Source organism: Chelonia mydas, chromosome 2 (genome assembly GCF_015237465.2).
Source record: "Chelonia mydas isolate rCheMyd1 chromosome 2, rCheMyd1.pri.v2, whole genome shotgun sequence".
Taxonomy (NCBI): domain Eukaryota; kingdom Metazoa; phylum Chordata; order Testudines; family Cheloniidae; genus Chelonia; species Chelonia mydas.
In genome coordinates, this window is record NC_057850.1 from 108,323,907 (window position 1) to 108,349,257 (window position 25,351).

The window sequence follows — 25,351 nt, forward strand, 5'->3', positions numbered from 1 at the left end:
CTGACTGACCCCCTCAGAACCTCCGACCTATCCAACCCCACCCCCTATGCAACAACCCCCCTTCCCCCCCGTCCCTTGACTGCCTCAACCCCTATCCAACCCCCCCTGGGACCCCCAACCCATTCAACAACCCCCCCCCCCCCCGTTCCTTGTCCCGACCGCCCCCCCCCGCCCCGGGACTCCTCGGGACTCTAGCACCTATCCAACCCCCCGCCTGAACCTCCGCCCCATCCAACCGGCCCATGCCCCCTGGGACCTCCTGCCCCATATCCAAACCACCTCCCCCCCCCCCCCCCCCCCCGCCCTCTTCAGAGTAACAGGACAGGCTTATTGGAAAGCCTGGGAGGTGGGCGGGCGCAAGCCACGCTGCCCGTGCAGTGGTGTACCTGCGGGGGAGAGGGGCCGGGGGCTAGCCTCCCCGACTGGGAGCTCAGGGGCCGGGCAAGATGGTCTTGTGGGCCGGATGTGGCGTGCGGGCCATAGTTTGCCCACCTCTGGTCTAGATAGAAGATATCTTTTGAATGCATTTGTTTAGATCCTTCCAGTAAATGTTTCCTTTCCATTATTATTTTCTCTAGGATGACAGTGATGGGATTCCATGGTCAGAAGAGAGGGTGGTACGAAAGGTCCTTTATTTATCTCTAAAGGAATTCAAAAATGCACAGAAGAGGCAACATGGTGACGGCATCAATGGGAGTCTCAAGACTGTGAATGGTAAGTCTCTTCTCTTTGGTTCAACTGGAAGAGTTCTGTCATTTTAAGTGTAATGCTAGTTTTTAGAAGCAAGATGACAATACACAGGTTGGCAAACACATTGTCCTTTTGATCTGCACAGTTCAGGAGAACTTGGTTTTTGAATGCTTAAGGGGTTCACTTTACCTCTACAACAAACTGTGTAGACCCGGGGCGCCATAAAAGCGGGATACTGAGGCCATGTCTATGCTACAAACTTTGGTCAACACAAGTTGTGTCTGCATACAGCTGCCAAAGTTAGCATATTTCTCATGCGCGTGCTTGCTTGGCTGCTTGTGTCAGTGCTGCACATACTCACAGGAATGCTTGTGTAAATGCAAAGTGTGGTGCACCATGGGTAGGTAACCCACTGTGCCATGTGCCACCATCTGACACAATGCCTTTTGGGAAATGTTCACAAATTGTTGTGGGGCAGAAATGAGTTGCGCAGGGATCTTTGGGGGCTATGGGTCAAGTTCCCATCATGCAACTTTCTTCACCCCATAATGGAGGCAGATGGGCAGAAGTGGGAGGGGAGGTGAAAATAAAGAAAAGTTGCTGAGATTGGTAAGAGTTTATTTTTCATCTTTTTCGTTAAGCCCTTTGGCCACTGAAGGAATGATTTCACAGTCTTTCAGTACTCTTGCTCTCTCTTCTTGAGTAAGAAAGATGTGATGCCTTCAGAGGAGAGTATAAAATTTGGCTTTTCTGAGCTCATTCAGTGATACACGATCCTTCCTTAAATAGGCTTTATCATGCTGGGTTGAAAATGGAAAATGACTGACAGTGTTCAAGTTTCTGGGCAAGTTTGTGTTTCTCTCTTCACTGACAAAAGCTGGTGGGTTTCTTTGTAGAGGCTAAGTGCAGATGCTTGTCAGCATATGAATAACTGTACATGCGCTAATACATTAAAGCAGCAACTGGGTGCTTACTTGGTGGATTATTCATATTTGAATGCAGCTTCCGTTTGTAAGGTACAAGGCAGATACTAGTGGAATGCCTAGATGGATGGAGAGATACAGTCTGTGTATGTTTAAGTTATTGCGTCACATAAACAACTATAGCCTCTCCAGTGCGACTAAGGAATACCTTCTGACTGCTGACGTCAGTAATAATATCAAATACTAATCTGAAGGAAAGGGTCACTCTAGCTTTAGCCACAAGCCACTAATAAGCTTGAAGGTGTATGCAAAACAGCGTTGGCTTTCTTTTTTCTCCAGCACCTCTGCTACATTGATCTTCTGTCAAGCATGATTTTTTTTTTTGAAGTTTCTTATTCCATTGTGGGGGTTTTCTTTAGTCAAAGCAAAAAAAAAAAAAAAAAATCTCTAGGCGTGAAGCACAGTAATTGAGCGTTAGAACGCTTTGATGGTGTGCCAGGTTACAGGATGACTGGGGGTTGTATGGTGTCTGGTTTCTCCAAAGACAGCCGAGATGAAAACTGAGTTGTCTGGGAATGCTCTTTCGATGCAGGTACCAGACATGGAGTATGCCATCGGCTATGTCATTGCCAGAGAGGACTAGGTCTTCAGAATATGCCTCACTACTCTGGTATTCTATAATGTAATCCCCCTCTCCACACACGGGTGACTAAAGGTATGTCTACACTGCAGCTGGAGTGATCATTTCCAGCTCAGATAGACATATGCAACCGAGCTTTGATTGAGCTAGCATGCTTAAAAGAGCAGTGTCGCTACAGTAGCGCAGGTGGTAGCAGGAGCTAGCCACACAAGTACGTACCTAGGGTCTTGGAAAGCATGGTACTCTGGTGGCTAGCCCATGCTCCCACCCATGCCATTGTGGATATGGTGCTATTTCTAGTGTTCTAGTTTGATCAAACCTGGTGGATGTTCATCTGCTGGAGCTGGAAATTGAAACTTCAGGTGAAGTATAGATATGCCCTACTTTTTTTCTGAGCCAGAAGGGCTTCCTTTCTGATTCCTTTCTGTTAATGAAATGTTTCACTAGGTGTCCAGCTGCAGAGCTGTGGCATTTAAGGAAGACCACTGACCTTCACTGGATCTGTTTAACCCTCATTTAAAAGAAGGGTGAGGTTTTGTGAAAGGGAGAAATGGTCTGATATGGAGGAAAAGACCATTAAGAAATGTTCATCACTCTCCGTTTTTTATAAAACAAAATGGCCACGTACATTAATTTAGATTTAAAACTTACTATGCGGGGAATAAGGAAATAAGAACATGAGAATGGCCATACTGGGTCAGACCAAAGGTCCAACCAGCCCAGTATTCTGTCTATTGACAGTGGCCAATGCTAGGTGCCCCAGTGGGAGTGAACCTAACAGGTAATGATCAAGTGATCTCTCTCCTGCCATCGATCTCCACCCTCTCACAAACAGAGGCTAGGGACACCATTCCTTACCCATCCTGGCTAATAGCCATTAATGGACTTAACCTCCATGAATTTATCTAGTTCTCTTTTAAACCCTGTTATAGTCCTAGCCTTCACAACCTCCTCAGGCAAGGAGTTCCACAGGTTGACTGTGCGCTGAGTGAAGAAGAACTTCCTTTTATTTGTTTTAAACCTGCTATCCATTAATTTCACTTAGTGGCCCCTAGTTCTTATATTATGGGAACAAGTAAATAACTTTTCCATACTCACTTTCTCCACACCACTCATGATTTCATATACCTCTATCATATCCCCCCTTAGTCTCCTCTTTTCCAATCTGAAAAGTCCTAGCCTCTTTAATCTCTCCTCATATGGGACCCATTCCAAACCCCTATTTTTTTTATTGCCCTTTTCTGAACCTTTTCTAATGCCAGTATATCTTTTTTGAGATGAGGGGACCACATCTGTATGCAGTATTCGAGATGTGGGCGTACCATAGATTTATATAAGGGCTATAAGATATTCTCCATCTTATTCTCTATCCTTTTTTTAATGATTCCTAACATCCTGTTTGCTTTTTTGACTGCAGATCATACTTAATTTTCACCAGGTTACTATTCAGTGGTGAGAAAATGTTGTGACTGTGTTGGAAAGAAATGTTGTGATAGGGATAAACCTTGGAACCCCTTTTGAGAGTTGATTGGGCTTGCTCAAGAGTTGTGTGGCATAGGTCCTATATGGGACAGAATTTGGTGGTACTACTTTTTATATGCATGAGACAGAATTTTCAGTCTTGGGGACCATAAGTCAGGGACCTAAACGAGGTCCTGATTTTACAGAGGTGTTGAACACTGTCCACTCCTGATGACTTCAATGGGAATCTTTCTTCAATGGGAGCTACACGTATTCAACATTCATAGAAAGGAGGCCCCTTATTAAGTGCCTGAATGTTGTTTTGTATACTTAAATTCAAGAGAGACTGTCTTCACTCCATGGTATTACTCTTACCGTGTGTTGCAGGCAGTGGAGAGCATCCTCCAGCAAACTGCAAAGTCAGGTAGGTATCTGGAAGCAGAAAACAGACTCTGATACCATGAGATCAAGGTCTACGCTCATTATAGAGCAACTGATTGTCATCAAGCACTTCTAGGTATTCAGAAATCCATCACAGGTAGATGAGAGGACCCCAAGTTAGATTATCGTATCCATGGTGCCAATGTCCAGATTGGCAGGAGATTTCCCACTATCTCCCCTTCTTTTTAGAAATATGACGGGATGGCAACCTGTCGTGTATTTTTTATCCCTAGTAAGTTCTGTATGATGGAAGAAGGGGCAAATGAAACATTCAATAACCTCATGCAGCCACTGTTTCTAAAACTTTTTTTATGGATTACAAATAGTCACAAACAAGCCCTCAAAAAGAATTAAAATGAGCGTGAGCTGTAGTATATGTACTGTTTTGGCAACTGGAACCATTTACATCACCATTTTAGCTGACTGCGTGAAAAGCAGATCCAGTAGAAATGGCCCCATCTATGGGAGCCTATATCTGCAATAAGGCTTGTATTGGTTCTACCTAGAGGAGACTGACACACAATTAACTGTGCTAAGTATGTATAATAGAAGACTCTCTTAAATGAAAACATTGACGTAATTATTTTTGTTTAAAATAGTCTTTAAAATACTGAAAGCTGAATTGTATTAACTCCTCTACTCTGTCCCTATATCACTGATAAAGAAATCATAGTGGATAGTTATTTCTAAAACAAACCTTGCTTTTTAAATTTATTGCCGAATCTCTGGTGTTTGTCTGGTCCTGGTTAGTGTTCAGTAGTTTCCTTAAGGACTGCCTAACTCTTCATACCTTTTTCTTTAGCTCATTTTTTTGTCCCTGTTAGTAATTAGTTTCAAAAATTATTTTGTACACTTAGCGTTTGCCTTCGTGCCCAACACTCCCCTCCCCCAATACTTAACCAGCGGGCTTTTTAGAGGGAAGGATGTAGGAAGCTGATGAAATATACTGTATCAGTATGTTTACACTGACTCTAAATATTCAGAGTATGGAATGACCCACTATCCTTTTGGTACAATATGCCTTTTGTTCACTAGGTTCTCTTCCAACATGTGGGAACAAAAAATCAGAAGAGGATGTTTCTGTAAGTTTTCAGGAAACCCTTTGTAGAACTAAATGGGATACTTTATCTCAGATTATAGTAACGAACTTGCACACTGGAAAACCCAAAGGAGACCTGTACTGTGATTTTGATTTATTATTGTCTGTCATTTGAATTAAGATTTTAATAATAGAGACTGGTGTGTTTGGGATTGAGATACCAGTTTTTAGTAGTCATCTTTTAAGAGGAAAACTAGTTCTCATTGAAATAGTTTTCTTACATAGCTTTAAATGTGAAATATGGCTATAAAAGAAAAAAAGATTTAACTATTGCTTGCATCGTGTTTACAAGAGTAAATCCGGAACCCTTAAGAGTAGCTCATGAGCCAAGTTTTGATGACCTTTTACAATCCTATTTTTAGATATTTTTTTTTTGTTTTGTTTATGGTAGCATTACCTTCAAAAACGATAGAAGTGCAAAGAATTTTTTTCTGTTAAGACTATCCGTAATAATATACTATAAAGATGATGAGGTAGTCATTTTGCAGACAGCAGAAATACTCCAATGTTCATAAAATTGTCAGTAACCTTAGGTTTGTCCCATAAAGCTGATGAATGAAATCAACTACAAATATGCTAGCCCAATATATGCTCCCAAACTTGTGTAGAAACCTGACCTAGTTGATGAATTTGTAAGCATGAGGATGAGTTCTAGTTAGTGTTGGGCTGGGGGATTCAAAACTTTCATGTATTTTTCTCTTTAAATCTTCAGTCTACTTCTTGATTTACTGAGTGTACTATGCCTGCTGTTCCGGTGGAATATTCATTTTTCTCCTCTTTACATATGTGGTTGTTAAACGAGCTCTGCCCCAAAGAGCTTACTTTTTGTGCATGTGTGCATTTGTACAGCACCTAACACAGAGGTCCTGGTCCAGTCGGGTTCCTAGGTGCTACAGTAATACAAATAGTAACAATCAATATTTAAATTTAAATAAAAATACAACATAATACATAATACAACACACTTAAGGACGATAAGGCCATTGCGGAGAAACTAAATGAATTTTTCACGTCAGTCTTCATGGTGGAGGATGTGAGGAAGATTCCCAAGCCTGAGCCATTCTTTTTAGGTGACAAATCTGAGGAACTGTCCCAGATTGAGGTGTCATTAGAGGAGGTTTTAGAAAAATTGATAAACTAAACAGCAATAAGTCACCAGATGGTATTCACCCAAGAGTTCTGAAGGAACTCAAATGTGAAATTGTAGGACTGTAACCTATCATTTAAATCAGCTTCTGTACCAAATGACTGGAGGATAGCTAACGTGATGCCGGTTTTTAAAAAGGGCTCCAGCGGTAACCCCGGCAATTACAGGCCATTAAGCCTGACTTCAGTACCGGGCAAGCTGGTTGAACTTATGGGAAAGAACAAAATTGTCAGATGCATAGATGAACATAATTTGTTGGGGAATAGTCAACATGATTTTTGTAAAGGGAAATCATTTCTCACCAAGCTACTAGAATTCTTTGAGGGGGTCAACAAGCATGTGGACAAGGGAGATCCAGTGGATATAGTGTATTTAGATTTTCTGAAAGCCTTTGACAAGGTCCCTCACCAAAGGCTCTTAAGCAAAGTAAGCAATCATGGGATAAGAGGAAACGTTCTCTAATGAATTGGTAACTGGTTTAAAAGATAGGAAACAGTTTACAGAATGGAGAGAGGTAAATAGTGGTGTCCCCCAGGGGTCTGTAATGGGTCCAGTCCTATTTAGCATATTCATAAATGATGTGGAAAAGGGGGTAAAGAGTGAAGTGGCAAAATTTGGAGATGATGCAAAACTACTCAGGATAGTTAAGTCCCAGGAAGAATGCAAAGAACTACAGAAGGATCTCTCAAAACTGGGTGACTGGGCAACAAAATGGCAGATGAACTTCAATGTTGATAAATGCAAAGTAATGCACATTTGAAAACATAATCCCAACTATACATATAAAATGATGGTGTCTAAATTAGCTGTTACCACTCAAGAAAGAGATCTTGGAATCATTGAGTCAGATAGTTCTCTGAAAACATCCACTCAGTGTGCAGCGGCAGTCAAAAAAGCAAACGGAATGTTGGGAATCATTAAGGAAGGGATAGATAATAAGACAGAAAATATCATATTGCCTCTATATAATCCATGGTACGCCCACATCTTGAATACTGCGTGCAGATCTGGTCGCCCCATCTCAAAAAAGATATATTGGACTTGGAAAAGGTTCAGAAAAGGGCAACAAGAATGATTAGGGGCATGGAACGGCTGCCATATGAGGAGAGATTAATAAAACTCAGACTTTTCAGCTTGGAAAAAGGGACGACTTAAGGGGGGATATGATAGAGGTCTATAAAATCATGATTGGTATGGAGAAAGTAAATAAGGAAGTGTTATTTTCTCCTTCTCATAATAAAAGAACTAGGGGCCACCAAATGAAATTAACAGGCACCAGGTTTAAAACAAACAAAAGCAAGTATTTTTTTTCACACAACACACAGTCGACCTATGGAACTCCTTGCCAGAGGATGTTGTGAAGGCCAAGACTATAGCAGGTTTCAAAAAAGAAATAGATAAATTCATGGAGGATAGGTCCATCTATGGCTATTAGCCAGGACAGGCAGGGATGGTGTCCCTAGCCTCTGTTTGCCAGAAGCTGGGAATGGGCTACAGGGGATGGATCATTTGATGATTACCTGTTCTGTTCGTTCCCTCTGAGGCACGTGGCGTTGGCCACTGTCGGAAAACAGGATACTGGGCTAGATGGAGCTTTGGTCTGACCCAGTATGGCCATTCTTATAATTAATGCCCAAACCTAACTGAAGTGCATTGGTACAATTCAATATAACTCACTATCAGCCAATTAGACAATAAAGTATATCAGTCTAGAATATTATGTGTTTTCTGCCTCCATATCTGTCCAACTGCCAGGTCCAAAAAACAGGATACATAAATAGTTTAGAGTTACAAATCATTTGGGATGCACTTATTTCTGACAGATATCTTTTATGTAGAATCTGTGTGTACAACCTCTGGAAACACAACAAAGGTATTATGATAAAGGTGAAGCAGAATCCTACTCTGTATGTATTAGGATTCTTTGGGGGCAGTCTCTTAAGACATTATGCTGCCCAATAAGGGTTACCTCTTTTACTGGTTTCTAAATTAACTATGCATGTTCAAAGAGAGAATATTTACTAAGGCTGTCAAGTGATTAAAAAAATTAATTGTGCTGTTAAACAATAATAGAATACCATTTATTTAAATATTTTTGGATGTTTTCTACTTTTTTCAACTATATTGAGTTCAATTACAACACAGAATACAAAGTGTACAGTGCTCACTTTATATTTATTTTTTATTACAAATATTTGCACTGTAACCAACAAAAGAAATTGTATTTTCAGTTCACCTAATACAAGTATTGTAGTGCAATCTCTTCGTGAAAGTTGAACTCATAAATATAGAATTAAGTAAAAAAACAAACAAACCTGCATTCAGGAATAAAACAATGTAAAACTTTAGAGCCTACAAGTCCACTCAGTCCTACTTCTTGTTCAGCCAATGCTTAGAGAAACGAGTTTGTTTATATTTACGGGAGATAATGCTGCCAGTCTTATTTACAGTGTCACCTGAAAGTGAGAACAGGTGTTCGCATGGCACTGTTGTAGCCAGCGTTTCAAGATATTTACGTGCCAGATGCACTAAAGATTCATATGTCCCTTCGTGCTTCAACCACTATTCCAGAGGACATGCTTCCATGCTGATAATGGGTTGTGTTCGATAACCATCCAAAGCAGTGCGGACCGATGCAGGTTCATTTTCATCATCTGAGTCAGATGCCACCAGCAGAAGGTTGATATTTTCTTTTTTTGGTTGGTCGGGTTCTGTAATTTCCACATTGGAGTGTTGCTCTTTCAAGACTTCTGAAAGCATACTCCACACTCCTTCCCTCTCAGATTTTGGAAGGCACTTCAGATTCTTAAACCTTGGGTCGAGTGCTGTGGCTATCTTTAGAAATCTCACATTGGTACCTTCTTTACATTTTGTCAAATCTGCAGTGAAAGTGTTCTTAAAACGAACAGCAACATGTGCTGGGTCATCATCCGAGGCTGCTATAACATGAAATATATGGCAGAATGCAGGTAAAACAGAGCAGGAGACATACAGTTCTCCCCCAAGGAGTTGTCACAAATTTAATTAACACATTATTTTTTTTAATGAGCATCATCAGCATGGAAGCGTCCTCTGGAATGGTGGCCAAAGCATGACGGGGCATAGGAATGTTAACAGATCTGGACTGTAAATACCTTGCAATGCCAGATACAAAAGTGCCATGTGAATGCCTGTTCTCGCTTTCAGATGACATTGTAAATAAGAAGCCAGCAGCATTATCTGCCGTAAAAGTAAACAAACTTGTTTCTCTTGGCATTGGCTGAACAAGAAGTAGGACTGAGTGGACTTGTAGGCTTAAAGTTTTACATTGTTTTATTCTTGAATGCAGGTTTATTTGTTTTTTACAAAATTCTATATTTGTAAGTTCAGCTTTTCACGATGAAGAGAGTGCACTACAATACTTGTATTAGGTGAACTGAAAATACGATTTCTTTTGTTTGTTACAGTGCAAATATTTGAAATCAAAAATACATATGAAGTAAGCACTTTAGACTTTTTGTATTTTGCGTTCTAATTGAAATCAATATATTTGAAAATTTAGAAAAATATCCAAAATATTTAAAAATTTAAATTGGTATTCCATTGTTTAACAATGCAATTAAAACGGATTAATAACTATTCATTTTTTTAATTGCTACACCTCTACCCTGATATAACGCAGTCCTTGGGAGCCAAAAAACTTACTGCGTTATAGGTGAAATCGTATTATATTGAACTTGCTTTGGCCTCGAGCATTCCCGTTATTAATGGTCACTTCCCGCCCCCTGACTGACCCCCTCAGAACCCCCGAACCATCCAACCTCGCCCTGCTCCTTGTCCCCTGACTGCTCCCTCCAGAGACATCCCCTCCATCCCTAATCACACCCAGGACCCAATCCCCCACCCAACCCCTGTGTCCCCTGACTGCCCTGACCCCTATCCACACCCCTGCCCCCTGACAGGCCCCCCGGGACTTCCACCCCCTATCCAATGCCCCTGTTCCCCGTCCCCTGACCACCCCGCCCCCAGAATCTCCGAACCATCCAACCCCCCCGTCCCCTTACTGCCCCCCGAGACCCTCTGCCCCATATCCAACCCCCCAGCCTGGCACCCTTAACACGCCGCTCAGAGCAGTGTGTCGGAGCCAGACACGCTGACGCGCTGATCCGCCGGAGCGCGCAGCCCCTCCCTCCAGAGCGCTGCTTTACTGCGTTATATCCGAATTAGTGTTATATTGGGTCACATTATATCGGGGTAGAGGTGTATTAATTTTTTAATCACGATTAATTTTTTGTTAATCATGTGAGTCAACTGTGATTAATAGACAGCTCTAATATTTACCATTAGGAAATTCATTACAGTAACAGTATTTCAAGATCCTAATCTAATGAATAATAGTTAACAGTGCAGTTCTACTCTGAACCATGTTTTTGTTTTTATTTTTAAGAAATTATGTTGGTTCCCATTTTTCTCTCACTGACTGATTTAATATCACACCTTTTCAGTTTAAATATGCAATTATTTTTCTAACTGACAATGTCTGTACACTTAGACTGGGCTCTGAGAATCAAGATGGTTTTTTTCTACTTTATCCATCATCACCAGTTTTATAAAGATCCTACAGGCCAAACTATGCCCTCAGTGACACCTGCACAGTGTCACTGTGTGCAAATGATGCCCTCTTTGCAACTTCATTTTTGTGTGGTGACAGTACAAGGAAATGAGAGGAACCTTTTTTTTTTTTCAAGATCACCAATCCCCCAGTTCACCCCCCCAACACACACACGCACCTAAAAGATATAGAAAACACTGTGACTCATTGCCTTGTTGCATCTCTTTCTAACTGTGAAACATTGTACAGACCTTTGAAAATAGCTGCTATTGTACCTCAGTATGTTTATAGTCAGTGACTCTAAAAATATCACTTTGCTGCAATTATCCACTGCCAACTATGGAAGATGGAGGGTGGGGAAGCTGATGTATAAATTGTAAAGTTCTAAGACCTTGAAGTAAAGGGTAACCAGAAACAATCAGTGCAGTTCACTGCATATAGATAATACTTCCTTTGTTTATTAAATCAATTTAGTTTGAAATGCAAAACATATTTTGATAAACTCTTTTTTCCTTATGTACTGAGCACATTTAAGGTAGTTTTATTTAACCATTTTAAAATGCTGGGTTGTGCATTGTTAACTGAATTTTAAGTTTCACTCAAATAGAGCTTGACAAATCTGAAGTAAAAAATTAATCATTTCGTAAAATAAGAAATGCATCATTAACCATTTTCTAACATAGTAAAAATTTAAAAATTAAGGAACTGTTCAATGTAAATTAAGCTACATAATTGCTAAAATAAAAGTGTGTAGATCTAGTGTATCCTCCTGGTTAGTAAAAGGAAGCACCAAGTTTAGTGTAAAGGTGATCTCTAGGTACAAATCAACATGTTTTAATGATTACCAATCAACGAGATTCAACCTTTCTTTAGGAAAATAACAGGAAAGTACAAATGCAAAACAAGATTAAAATGGACAATTTAAATCAAGGTTTCCTGCTTGTTGGTTTAAATCAGGATTAAAACCGGTGGTTTAAATTGCCTGGATTTAAATCAATCAATCCACCGTTGCCCACAACAGAATACAAAAGTGTATTTCAGATTCAGGATAATATCTGCTTCAGTTTACTGCCTAAAACATTTTTGTTGGATGCTTTCAGCAGCACAGGCCTCTGTAGTCTAGGGAAGAGCAAATTATATTATGTTCTGCCTCCTGTAGCAATAAAATTGCCAGCTAAATTCAGCCTGTGGAATCTTTTTATAGCTGATGTGTGCAGCAGAAATAACACAACTTACATTTTCAGCTATGTGGTAGAGCTTGGAGTACTGTCAGAAATCTTATTCTCCATCAATTTCTGTATTTTATGTGCTTGTTTTAGAAATCAAAACAAGATTTCACTTCTTCTGCAGATTTGCTTTTCTGACTACTGTCATGCTGTCCATTCAGTTCTGTATCTAAATATGCACAGGTTTAGCAGACCTTGAATTAATCCTACAAAGATGTTTGACAGCATATATATAATTGCTAGATAATCTGACTAGTTACTCTTCCTGTTATAAAACTCAACACCTTGGTCTGAAAAACACTCGTTCCTTTGGCGGGCAGATAGGTCTGTTTTATACAGATTGTAGGTGGCTGGATTTCCTCAGGATATTGAAAATCAGAAAGATCTGCTTAGAGCATCAGTCTTCAAAATATGACAACTTGAGATCTACGGAATGCTTTCTGATGTAGTGTAGAGAACTGGCTGGTCCCATGGTGCTGGCTGCTTTTCCTTATTCCCAGGTGCTAAATTGCATTAAAAGAAGCCAAAATTACAGTTAATGCTTAATAAAGTAAACAATTGCTGTAGGGGTGTTACGGGATTGCTAATGGGAGAGGAGGTGGTCCACAACAGACTCTATTTAGTAAGCTGCAGTTCACACTATGAAAAAGGTTTGACGACCCCTGCTTTAGTATATGGGAAAAATGTGGGGATCGGGGCAGCAAGATAGGAGGAGTATGTTACGTTGGACAAATATATGGAAACTCCTTTTCTTTAAAAAATAATAATAATAATAAAAGGACGGGGGGGGGGACATGGGCGATTTTAGTCTCTTTTGTTCCCCTGATAAATTGACGAGCCCAAGTGACTGATTAGTGCCAGCTGAATACTAATTTTTAGTAATCATTAAAATCTTCATATAACAGAGAAAAGGTTTTGGGCTGGCATAATGGAATTCTGTTCGGGCTGTCGATTAATCGCAGTTAACTCGTGCGATTAACTCAGTTTTTTTAATTGCGATTAAAAAAACTATCTCGATTAATCACAGGTTTAATTGCACTGTTAAACAGAATACCAATTGAAATTTATTAAATATTTTGGATGTTTCTACATTTTCATATATATCTTGTATTCTGTGTTGTAATTGAAATCCGTGTATATTTTGATTACAAATATTTGCACTGTAAAAATGATAAACAGAAGAAATAGTATTTTTCAATTCACTTAATACAAGTACTGTAGTGCAGTCTTTGTCCTGAAAGTGCAACTTACAAATGTAGATTATTTTTGTTACATAACTGCACTCAAAAACAAAACTATATAAAACTTTAGAGCCTACAAGTCCACTCAGTCCTACTTCTTGCTCAGCCAATCGCTAAAACAAACAAGTTTGTTTACATTTAGGGAAGATAATGCTGCCTGCTCTGTACTTAGTGTCACCAGAAAATGAAAACAGGCATTTGCATGGCACTTCTGTAGCCAGCATTGCAAGGTATTTATGTGCCAGATATGCTAAACATTCACATGCCATTTCATGCTTCAGCCACCATTCTAGAGGACGTGCTTCCATGACGTTCGTTAAAAAAAATAATGTGTTAATTAAATTTGTGACTGAACTTTTTGGGGAAGGATTGTACATCCCCTGCTCTGTTTTACCCACATTCTGCCATATATTGCAAGTTATTGCAGTCTTGGATGATGACCCAGCACATGTTGTTCGTTTTAAGAACACTTTTTCACTGCAGATTTGACAAAATGCACCAATGTGAGATTTCTAAAGATAGCCACAGCACTCAACCCAAGATTTAAGAATCTGAAGTGCCTTCCAAAATCTGAGAGGGACGAGGTGTGGAGCATGCTTTCAGAAGAGCAACACTCCGATGAGGAAACTACAGAACCCGAACCACCAAAAAAGAAAATCAACCTTCTGCTGGTGGCATCTGACTCAGGTAATGAAAATGAACATGCGTCGGTCTGCACTGCTTTGGATGGTTTTCGAGCAGAACCCGTCATCACCATGGACACACGTCCCCTGGAATGGTGGTTGAAGCAAGAAGGGACATATGAATCTTTAGCGCATCTGGCACATAAATATCTTGCGATGCCGGCTACAACAGTGCCAGGCTGTTCTCACTTTCAGGTGACACTGTAAATAAGAAGCTGGCAGCATTATCTCCCGTAAATGTAAACAAACTTGTTTCTCTAAGCATTGACTGAACAAGAAGTAGGACTGAGTGAACTTGCAGGCTCTAAAATTTTTACATTGTTTTATTTTTGAATGCAGTTTTTTTGTAAGTTCAACTTTCATGATAAAGAGATTGCAAAACAGTACTTGTATTAGGTGAATTGAAAAATACTATTTCTTTTGTCTTTTTATAGTGCAAAAACAAATATAAAATGAGCACTGTATACTTTGTACTCTGTGTTGTAATTGAAATCAATATATTTGAAAATGTAGAAAACATGCACAAATATTTAAATAAATGGTATTCTCTTGTTTAACACTGTGATTAATTGCGGTTAATTTTTTTAATCACTTGACAGCCCTAAATTATATACCAAATTTTATGTCAATTTTGTACTCCAACCTTTGACATGAGTACTGTTGATACCCTTTTGGCCATCCAAGTGCTTCAATGTTTTAGTGCCAATGGTCTAATCTGCAGGACACAAAACAAAGGACATAATGGATAAGAGAACAGGATGAAAGATGGGCAGGAAAATAGAGTACATTCTTTTACTAGGGTAAACACAACAAAACACAAAATAAAATAAACCTAGCAAGTAAATACAAATATTTTGAGTCTGATTTATACCTGAGCTTGTTTGATACAATTTTAGAAAGTACCTTAAACAGTATAAAGGAAAATGTATTTTGTGAAACTGTGTGTACCAAAATGTAAACATTTTACATACACATATGCACTCCTTATGTACATGATTAACTATGATTGAGCTTTTTTTATTGTGAGATTAGGTTTTTTTCCCCTCTCCCCTTCTTTCTCTCCCTAGCGTTTTTGCACAATGCTACACTTCATGCAATATCTCCAGGCTATGGAAAAATAAATACATTTTCAACCTAAAAAGTTCTTAAATTCCAGGCTTCTCCCCGTCTGCTCCCACCCCCCTTTTAAATGGAGTATTTTAGAAATGGATGACCATATACAAGTGTTAAACTAATTTGTTGATTGAACAGAATATTCTTAAAGTTCATTAGGCTGTGTTTAATCAGTGCAGATGTCATGTATGCTATAAACCTGTGCAAGTCCAACACATGTAGTAAGGTGGTTTTATAAAAAAAGTACAATTTAGTGACAGATGGTTATAGCTCTACAGATGGGCACAATGAGGATTATTGCAAGTTTCCTGACACAACTACCAACACACCTTATTCCTGACCTTGAAGTTCCCTTTACTACCTGTACTCCCTATTTTTGAGCTTCTTTGGAGCAGAGATTGCCAATCAACAAAGACCATGTGATGCTTTCTGTGACATGAACTAAAGTCTGAGTACTACAGTAGATTGCTACTGCTAAACTCAATTCAGCAACTAATCCACACTTGAAGCTGGGATTTCTGTTGTGACAGGCTGGAGAATTAGTAACACTGTGAATGGCCGGCTACCTGCTGGAGTAACTGGTTGTGTAAGGAATAGTAATTTTCATTTTACTATTCTACTAAATAATTAATCCACATTCTGAACTAATTACTCCATTTTTAAAAACTATTCAAAGTAGTCATTTTAGATTAATTCATTTTGGCCCTTTGTGATAAGAAGACCTTATTCTCCCAGTGCTTGGGAGTGAGTACTATATACTAAGTTCTAAATGCGAGAAAATAAACATGGAATAGGAGATGTTTAATCTTAGTGTTATGAACTACACCAGTATAATGCATGTGCATGCAGTTTTGTCTTTATTGTATGGCTCAGATCCCAGATCAAAGACCAATGAGGTGTCCATTTCAAGGATTTGTTGATCAGGCTATCATTTTTGGCATTCTTAATGATCTACATTTTCATATTTTTTTCATTTTAAGTGAATTTAGTATTTGTGAAAGCTATCCAGTTAATAGCACTGTACACTAAAGTCTTTCATTTATGCACACAACAGGATACAGTATTGGTGGGGCAGTGCAAGATCCAGCACACTGTCTTGTCCATGTGTCCCAGATATGTCTGGAGTGACTGATTTCTAGGCCTTGAGAGTAGTTGAATTTCCCTGGTTATCAATTCTTTTGCTTCCATGTCAAGATTGCCATTAAAGATCTAATCACAGTTAGGGCTGTGTGATGTTGAGACCAGTCTACTAAGAAGATAATTCATTCCACGTAAGCCAATGAATGGACAACGTTCATTTCTTACTTTGCTCAGAATTTCCCATGCTTTGTTCAGTATCAGTTTATGAAAGACTCCACTTCTTAAGTAGGTTTTTTTCTTGTGTTCTCTAGTCTGGCTAAGTGCTAAATGGAAAAAGTGGAGAGCTGGAAGAAGCTCAACAGGAACATTCCTCTTAGAATCCCACAGAGGAAGGAGCTGGCAAAGATGGACCCTGTGCCTATTATGATTGGGAAGCCAGGAGCTAAAAGCCAGTCATTCAGGTTCCGGCTTTCTCCCAAAGGATTTGGCCCAGTCATCCTTTCTAACTTATGCCTTTTCTGATGCTGGGACCACACCACCTATTCTGTCAGTTATTCCCACACCTTTCTTCCATCACTGAGCTTTAGTCACAGCTGGCCTTTTGAATCCTCTAAGTCTTTCGGCCCCCGGGGTCTCCACACAAGCAGAAGGCAGAGAGGTAAATCCAAGCATGACTTGCTCCAACTCATCCAGTTCCCTTCAAAAGTAGACCTTTTAATAGGCTGCCTCAGAGACAGACGATGTCTTCCAGATGTTTTAAACGGAGAGACATTCATTTCCTGAGTCTCAGTCTAGTACTCTATCCCCTAGGCCTCACTGCCTAATAATAAGTCTTCTGTTCCAGTCTTCTGTCTAGGAGTAACTGCTCCTAATTCATGATTGCTCAGCCCATCTCCTAGGTCCTCTCTGCCCCAAACGTAAGAGCCCTCTATCTGGAGCTTGCTTTCTCTCTTTGTGTTTTCACTCCAGCCCTTCTGATAGGATATTGCTGGCAGGTGTTACAAAGTGGGTCCGTTGAATACCTTCCTTCCTGGTGGGGTATGGCTTGTTTACCCTATCACATCTGACTTAGATTAAAAACAAAACAAAACTCTCTCTCTGCCTATTACACATACAAAATGCTATTTTTTTTTTATTTTTTATTTTTTTTTTTGCACAAAGTCAAGCATTCACAAGTTGGGAAATGCCAGAATGAAGGTTGTCTATCTGTTCAAACTTCTTTTGTCACCTTTATGTGCATGCTAATGAAAAAGTCTTTAAATACAGGATCACATACTCTCTCTCTCCCCCCTGAGGATCCTTGCCTTATTCAGAGTGGACGGTGCTCACTTAATGAGCAGCTATTTATGATTTGGTTTTCTCCTTGTTCAGTGCATGCCCCTTTGGGCCTTATTTACTGCATACTGTTCAAGCCCTGCTCCAAAGACTGAATTACTTCCTCATGGGCTTTTCTGTAGTGCTCACCACTGTAGTATCTGAGTGCCTCACAAATAAGTGAATTTATTTTCAGAACACTCTTGTGAGATGAGGGGGGTATTATTATTTCCATTTTACAGATGGGGAACCGAGGCGCAGAGAAATGGTGGTCAAAGTAACTATTAATTGTGGATGCCCAGTGTGAGATTCCGAGGACCAGATTTTTTCAGAGTACTTATCGTTATATAGCACTTTATATGTTCAAAGCACAGCTCCTATTTCATTTAGTTACAGCTGGAGTGCTCAAGGTTTCACGTCAGACACCCAGAAAATGAGGAATACACAATTAGTTACCATTTGAAAAGTTTGGTTTAAGTGACCTGTCCAGCATCACATAGGAACTCTTTCTCTTCCTACAATCCCCAGCCTCATTCACTGCACATCTCCTTCACAACCCTGATTCATCCCCAGAGCAGGTCCATCCTGTGCACTGCATGAGGCAGGGGTCCTGTAGAAAAAATAGTATGTGATCATGTAATTGGATTAGATCATAATGCACATTCACAAAGGAGTGGAGTTAAATTTGCACAGCTAGTCCCAGCCTCTGTTCTTGGCTCCCAGTCTCCTTGCCATGCCAAATGCCAGTCCCTCCTCATTTCCCGAAGGGTTTATGAAAGTGCTGGTAGCGTAAATAGCAGCTCTGAGACAGGAAAGGGTCTGTATCTGTGCCTTCCTGGGTGACCTCCTTATCCAATTCTCTTCATAGACAGCATTGCCAGTAAAGGTGCTGCAGAACTACAGTATTGTGACAGTCAGTTTAATGCCACTGACCCTGCCTTCATACCAAAGATTAACTTCAGCCTCCATAAAGCATAAACTAAATGGTCCTTCCATCCTTCTGCATTACTCATTGCGCCCAAAGCGAAGTGGTGGCATACTTGGATGTACACAGAGCTGTTAAAAGTATATAGTCACCCCACAGCTCAGTTTAGAAAGAAACATGCTTTTTTTTGTGCTTTATCATCCAGCGTCAAAGGGAAAGAAGTCTTCAAAATCTTCCACTTCCAGGTGGCTAACCTATTGTATCTCAGCAGTGTAAAAGTCAAAAAATATAAATCCAGCCTCCAAATTCAGAGCTTACTCCCTCAGAATTATGGCAGCTTCCTGAGGAAAAGATCACATGCCTCATATAAGGAAAGTTGTAAAGCAGCCACCTGCTCCTCTGTTCCTACTTCTTCTAAATTCTACAAGCTGGACATTGTTGTCATCATCTGATGTTGCCTTCATTAGATGGGTGTTCCTTGCAGTAGTGTCCCAGTAACTGTTAGGAAAGGATTATCTCTTTTCACGTCTGTAGGTAACTCTCTATAGTTACCCTCCCAAGTGGATATAGCTATGAAAATCGCAATGTCCTGGATATATAGACTGAATTGCAAGAAAGAATAGGGAAGCATATCCATATGTTACCTGAAAAATTCTTTTCTAGGAGTAACGAGATCCACAGATCCTATCCACCCTGAATGAGCAGTTAATGAGGGAAAAATGTGGGATTATTTATTGGCACTCCATTTGTTATTCATTGAATTCTTTGCAGGAATATTGTTCTACTTCTCCTTATCAGTATAGAGTGGTTAGATATTTCCTGTGTTGTGGAAAGGCCTCAACTGACAGTTTCTCCAAGATGGAGCCACACCTCCCCTCCAGCCACTGATTGGTGGGTTTGGTTTGCCTCCAAGGCTACACAGAGCAGAGATCTAATGTTGTGGATCTATGGAAATTTTCAGATTAAGGAACAGTTAAAATTTCCTGTTCCACACAACCTAGGCACAGCAGGATGGTCCTGGAGAGCTTAGGACAGTTTCTCTCTCTCTATCTGTGTTCACAGTTCAGGTGACTGGACCTGGATCCAGAACAATCTGCAGCAGCCCAGCAGTTGTAAGGAAAGTCTTGCACAGCCTTGCTAAAATATAAGAAGTCTCCAGTGTGAGCATTTGCAAATTGTGATTTTTTTTGGTTGTTTGTTCTTCAAAGTGATTTGGCCAAATGGTTTCCAGTCAGCTTATGTCAGTATTCTAAGTAGTCAAAGTAATTATTACAGTAAATTTAGAGAACTTCAAGGAAATGCTGCAACTACTAAGGTAACAGTATCTGTTTATTTGGGTAAAACTGACAGTTTTTTTGAGTACCACGGTGCTGTGTGTCTGTGTCTGTGTCTGTCTGTCTCTCTCCCCTCCCACCCCCTCGCCCCCTTTCCAGGCATTGGTACCACAATTTGTTCTATTTCTGACTCTGCATGAAAAAATAGAATTATACACTATGCTTGACTAAGAAAATAAGAGCTGGTACATTCCTCCCTTTCTCCAGCACTGCAACTGGTCTGAAAATTCTCCACCCTCTCATTTTAATTTCAACTCCCTTTTCTCCCTATGCTTTTCTGCCATGGAAATGCAGTTAAAAACAGGATCATGGTGTACTGAAATAAAATGTACTCACCCTTAAGGTTGCCTTCCTTCGTTGTCATCCCACTCTTTCTCCCACCGCCCTCCATTCCCAAATTTCTTTTTTTATTTCTTGTTTCATTATTTTCAGTCCCTCACTGAAACTGGAGGTTGTACATTGTGGCACGGTCAGGTGAGCCCTCTCTCCTGCTGAAGAAGATAGTTTCATGCAGTTCATCAGCTGGGGACCAGTCGTCTGGTGGAAACCTTTTTCACAGCCCTGGTAGAACTCCCCCTGCTGTGTTTGAATCCTGCACACTTGACCTGTGTTCTCTTAAGCTTGCTTTGACCTGAGTAGACTGCCTCAGTGTCTCTTTTTGGCCTCTTTGGCACACGTCCTGGGCAGAGAGACTGTTATCCTTTCATGGAAGTGGGACCAGGCCCCCAAGACCAGTGCTCACCCCTAAAGACACCCCAGTTGCTCGAGACACTTTCCCAGAACATCAACCTTGTTGGCAATGTGATTTACCACTTACCTCTCCAGGCACATGTCGTAGTTGAAACACTGTAACACATCAGCTTTGCAAAGGTTTCTAACAAAATTAATCTTTACTTTAGCTACAGCAAGCAATATATAATAAGACCTATACATGTTTCTCTGCCAGTTTCCTCAAGAGAGATAAGTGTTCTTTAGGATCAGGTCAGAGTCTTTTAAGGAATCCAAGATCCTTCCTATTTCCCTTCGCTCCTGCACATCGTGTCTCTTCCAGTACATTGAGTCTCTTCTCATTCCTGCAGCCAGCCTTCTACTTTTCTTCCCTCCCATTCTGTTTAAATTGCCTGGTGAGAGACCTTTTCCTTCCTAACCTCCAGTTCCCATTGTCAGCTGACCCCTGTAAGCATCATCAGGTGACTAAAGTGATCTTTTAATTACCTAAAGAACTACTTTTCTTGATCTGATCACCTCCTTTGTCTGAGGGGCTTCCATTTAAATAGATGACGATCAGGGTTTAATGACCTTCCATTGCTAGCCCTGTGTCACCACGTTGTGGAATTTCTGTCCAACACTGAGGTAAAAAGATAAGAGGAGACAAACAAGTCCCTCATTCAAAATGGAGTTTGTAGCCACAGATACAGAGTCCCCACTGTCAGAGTCCACGAGTTGAACAGACAGATTCCCCAAATCGTCACACCTTAAACTGTGCATCAGTGTTTCTGTCCATAGTACATCCATGTATACACTGAAGAATTTTAGGAAAAACCGATCAGGTCTAACTAACTCGCACAGTGGTCAATATACTGAAAGTTGCTGGAGCTTTGGTACAATAGGTCTCCCACTGCTGCTAACACCAGTTTAGCTGAACTCATTGGTGAGCTACCAGACTTCCTCTCCCTCCCCCCCCACCCCCCACAATTAAAATTCCCTAATGAAGTCAAGGACTGTATTTGAGACTGTCAGCTACAACTATGTTGAAGCACTAGGACTACCCCCCATGCTGATGTGCAACAGATGCTGCTGAATCAGTTCTGAATACATTCAGAGCTGTTTCAGAAACTGCCTAAAACAGGCGTGGGCAAACTTTTTGGCTCGAGGGCCACATCAGGGTTGCGAAACAGTATGGAGGGCTGAGTAGGGAAGGCTGTGCCTCAGCAAACAGCCTGCTCCAGCCCCCCCCTTGTCCCCTGACCGCCCCCTCCTGGGACCCTCGTCACTAACTGCCCCCCCCAGGACCCCACCCCCTATACAATCCCTCCTGCTCCCTGGGACCCCCCGGAACCCCACCCCCTATCCAACCGCCCCTGCTCCCTGTCTCCTGACCGCTGCCCTCCCCCCGAACCTCCGCACCATTCAACCACCTCCTGTCCTCTGACTGCCCCCCGGGACCTCCTGCTCCTTATCCAACCCCCGCCCCCTTACCATGCAGCTCAGAGCAGCAGGACAGGCTTATTGGAAAGCCTGGGAGGTGGGCGGGTGCAAGCTGTGCTGCCTGTGCGGTGGCGTGGCTGCAGGGGGAGGGGCTGGGAGCTCAGGGCCTCGGGCAAGACGGTCCCGCTGGCCGAATGTGGCCCACGGGCCATAGTTTGCCCACCTCTGGCCTAAAGCCTGTTTGAGTTTCGGAAACATCAGAGCAGAGTTTGGTTCTGACTTGGAAATAAGTTTTCAGCACCAATTTAGCTGCACCTGTTGCTGACAATGGACATCAGCAACAACATTTATATCCCTTAGGGCTGTTTTCCTGTTAAATATATTAAGGAATTTCATCTTAAAATTGTTTATAAGACTGATGATGTGTAAAATAGTTCTAAGAAAAATTCCCTTTCTATGCTATAAAATTATGATTAACACCCTCTTTCTGTGTGCTTTTTTTTCCCATGGATTTTAGCCCTTCTCATTTTCTGTTATTGATGTCACCTTTTCTTTTCATCAGAAATGGGTGGATTCATTCTCACTTCTGTTTTTTTGTCTTTTCCCATTTCCTAGTATTCCTGTTCAATCTCTCTTTCTAAGTTTTGGCATGTCTCCTCTCTTCGTGCGTTGACTGTTCTCCCTTTCCCCCCTTAAATATATGATCTGCTTACGTAATTTTACCAAACTTTATGGGGCGTTCCATGCTATCTGGGACACATTGTTACAGCCTTGCAGATTGTAGGCTTTATGCAAATTTCTGAATCATCCTACCTAAGTGAGAACAGGCTGGTCTTAAAATTTGGAGAGAGTCTATAATAAGCACACGTAACATGTTGGCAAGAAGCATCGGCTTGTTTTACCAGCTCAGTTGGAGCACTGACTGTACATTAATTCTCTAACTTACAATTAACTATATTAGTTCCTTACAGAAAAATGAAATTTATTATCAAATACTGCTTATTTTTGAAATCTCAAAGAAACATAAGGCTGGAAAAGCTTAGTTCTATTATGCTTTTTCCCTTCAGAAGCAATCCCTATCTCAACAACCTAACCTACATTCTCTTTTTTACCCTTTCCAAGAGACTGGGTGTGGATTTAAAGTCCCAGAAGGGAGGTTATTTATTTATTTGCATGTATTAACACATGAAGTTTAGCGAAAAGGTAGTGCAGCCTTCATGTCTTCAGTAATTATGCACTTTGTTCCTTGTAGGTTGTAGAAATAGTTAATACCAAGAAAAAATGAAATTGAAAAAGTGATGTGCGCCCTCATTCCTGTGCAAACTTACTACTTTCATGTAGCCATCTGCTGCCAAATTCTGCTGCTGGTCCTGCATTTCAGAAAAAGAAAACATAATAGTCCCTCCTGAATTCCCTTCCCGTTTACATCCTGCTTTCCAGTTGGGATCCGGTAATTCTCTTTATTTTTTCTCTTTAGTGGCAGGCATTTGGCACTCTTGAGTGTTTGCCTTTTTGTGTTGGTGTTCACATTCATTTTTGCACTTTTTGTAACTATATTTTTCATAAGCTCCTTTACACATATGGAGTTAAGTCTTGGCCTTTGCTGCATGGTACACAGGGGACGGGTGAAGAAAATATCTTCTCTTCCCCACCCCCCATTCCCTGTCCTCAGCCTTTGCCACTAGAGCTCTCAAATTACAGGATCCTGAGGGACTGAAGGCACTTCAGCTGACTCAGGCTATCTATTCCACTAAATCCCTAGGTCAGGCAGTGTTCCACCGGAGGTGGGGACATGGAGAGAGAGAGAGAGACAGAATGACTCCCCATGCAGATACCGTGTAGCCTAGGGGAGGATTCACTGATCTGTTTGAGGATCAGAAAAACATGCTGGGGACCTGAAGGTCCAATGCTTAAACCTTGCTGGTCACCCAGGTGGGGAATGATTGTGACTGCACACACTGGAATTTTTTTTTCCAGTTTTTTAAAAATAAAACTGGTTTAGTTACTTCACACTGGAAGAAAACCTACATTAAAAATGTTTGATATTTAAAAACCAATTGTAATCAGTCACTTTTATGGCACAATATAGAACAAACTACCACCGTTCCACAGCTGTCATTTACTTGCTTGTGTTACACACTGCTTGGTTTAAAGGTTGAGAGGTTTGCCTTAAATTTAACCTAACTCTCAAGGATTGATTTACCATGCTGACTGGTACCACCGCTGCACTTATGGGTTATGACCCGGTTTCCAACCACTTTGCATCTACTCTGAGGTATTTAGCACATGCTGGTCATGGAAATATGTTGTTGTTTTTTCAAAACATATTGTGGCCCAGGAATGGTGTGGCTTCCAACCTGATCCATCCACCCCTGTGCCCAAAGAATGGCTCTGGTATCCACTGCATGTCCAGCACCCCTCTTTCCTCCTCATCCTGCCATATGTGGGTTCCACTGATAAGAACAGGGTTTTCTCCTAGCTGGGTGATACTCACATTACTCAGTGACTTTAACCATATATTTATGTACACAGAACTTTAACTAATTCCTCTTCTGTAGGATGACTGGCTCAGTAGGTCTGCATAACATTTTGAATATGTGAAGTGGTATACATGGTAAGCGCTCAGTATTAACAACATGTAAGCAGTCTTTCACCTGGTCTGCACTACGGGGTTGGGGATCGATCTAAGTTAAGCAACTTCAGCTACGTGAATAACGTAGCTGAAGTTGATGTACTTAGATCTACTTACCGTGGTGTCTTCACTGCAGTAAGTCGACGGGAGAGCGCTCGGCAGTTGATTTATCGTGTCCAGACTAGATGCCATAAATTGACCCCTGCTGGATCGATCGCTGCCTGTTGATCCAGTGGGTAATGTAGACAAGCCCTTTGTAACTCCATTTGGGTCACTGGGGTAGTGCTTTGAGGCTACACAGTGATTGCATTGTGATAGATTAAAATGGGACTGTGTGGAGTCCAAACGCAGTTTGCCTTGACTGATTGTTCCCCCTACACCCCCCTCCCCCCCCCCATACCCCTCTGCCCTGGTTTCCTTAGCAGTTTTAAAATGTACAGATGTACAGAAAACCTCCAGTTTTTGTTTCTCGATTTTTCCTTTAGTGTCTTGTAATTTCCTAGAACAGTTGGGTTTTATAGATTTATTTGAATGCCAGCTACACACATTTGAGCCTAAATCCATTGTTTCAAAAGCAATAATAAAAAGGCAAAATTTAACACACACACACACACACGTTTTAATGTTCCATTTATTGTTTGCATCCTGCATTTCCACTCTGTA

At 40.9% G+C, this 25,351-nt stretch overlaps 1 protein-coding gene across 1 annotated transcript in view; it reads left to right on the forward strand.

Moving 5' to 3' along the window:
* Positions 1-25,351, forward strand: part of JARID2 (jumonji and AT-rich interaction domain containing 2) — a 302,580-nt gene that overhangs the window by 129,347 nt on the left and 147,882 nt on the right. Inside the window, exon 2 of the mRNA XM_007054880.4 lies at positions 579-714. Within this exon, the coding sequence (XP_007054942.3) occupies positions 579-714 (136 nt within the window). The remainder of the gene's footprint in view (positions 1-578; positions 715-25,351) is intronic.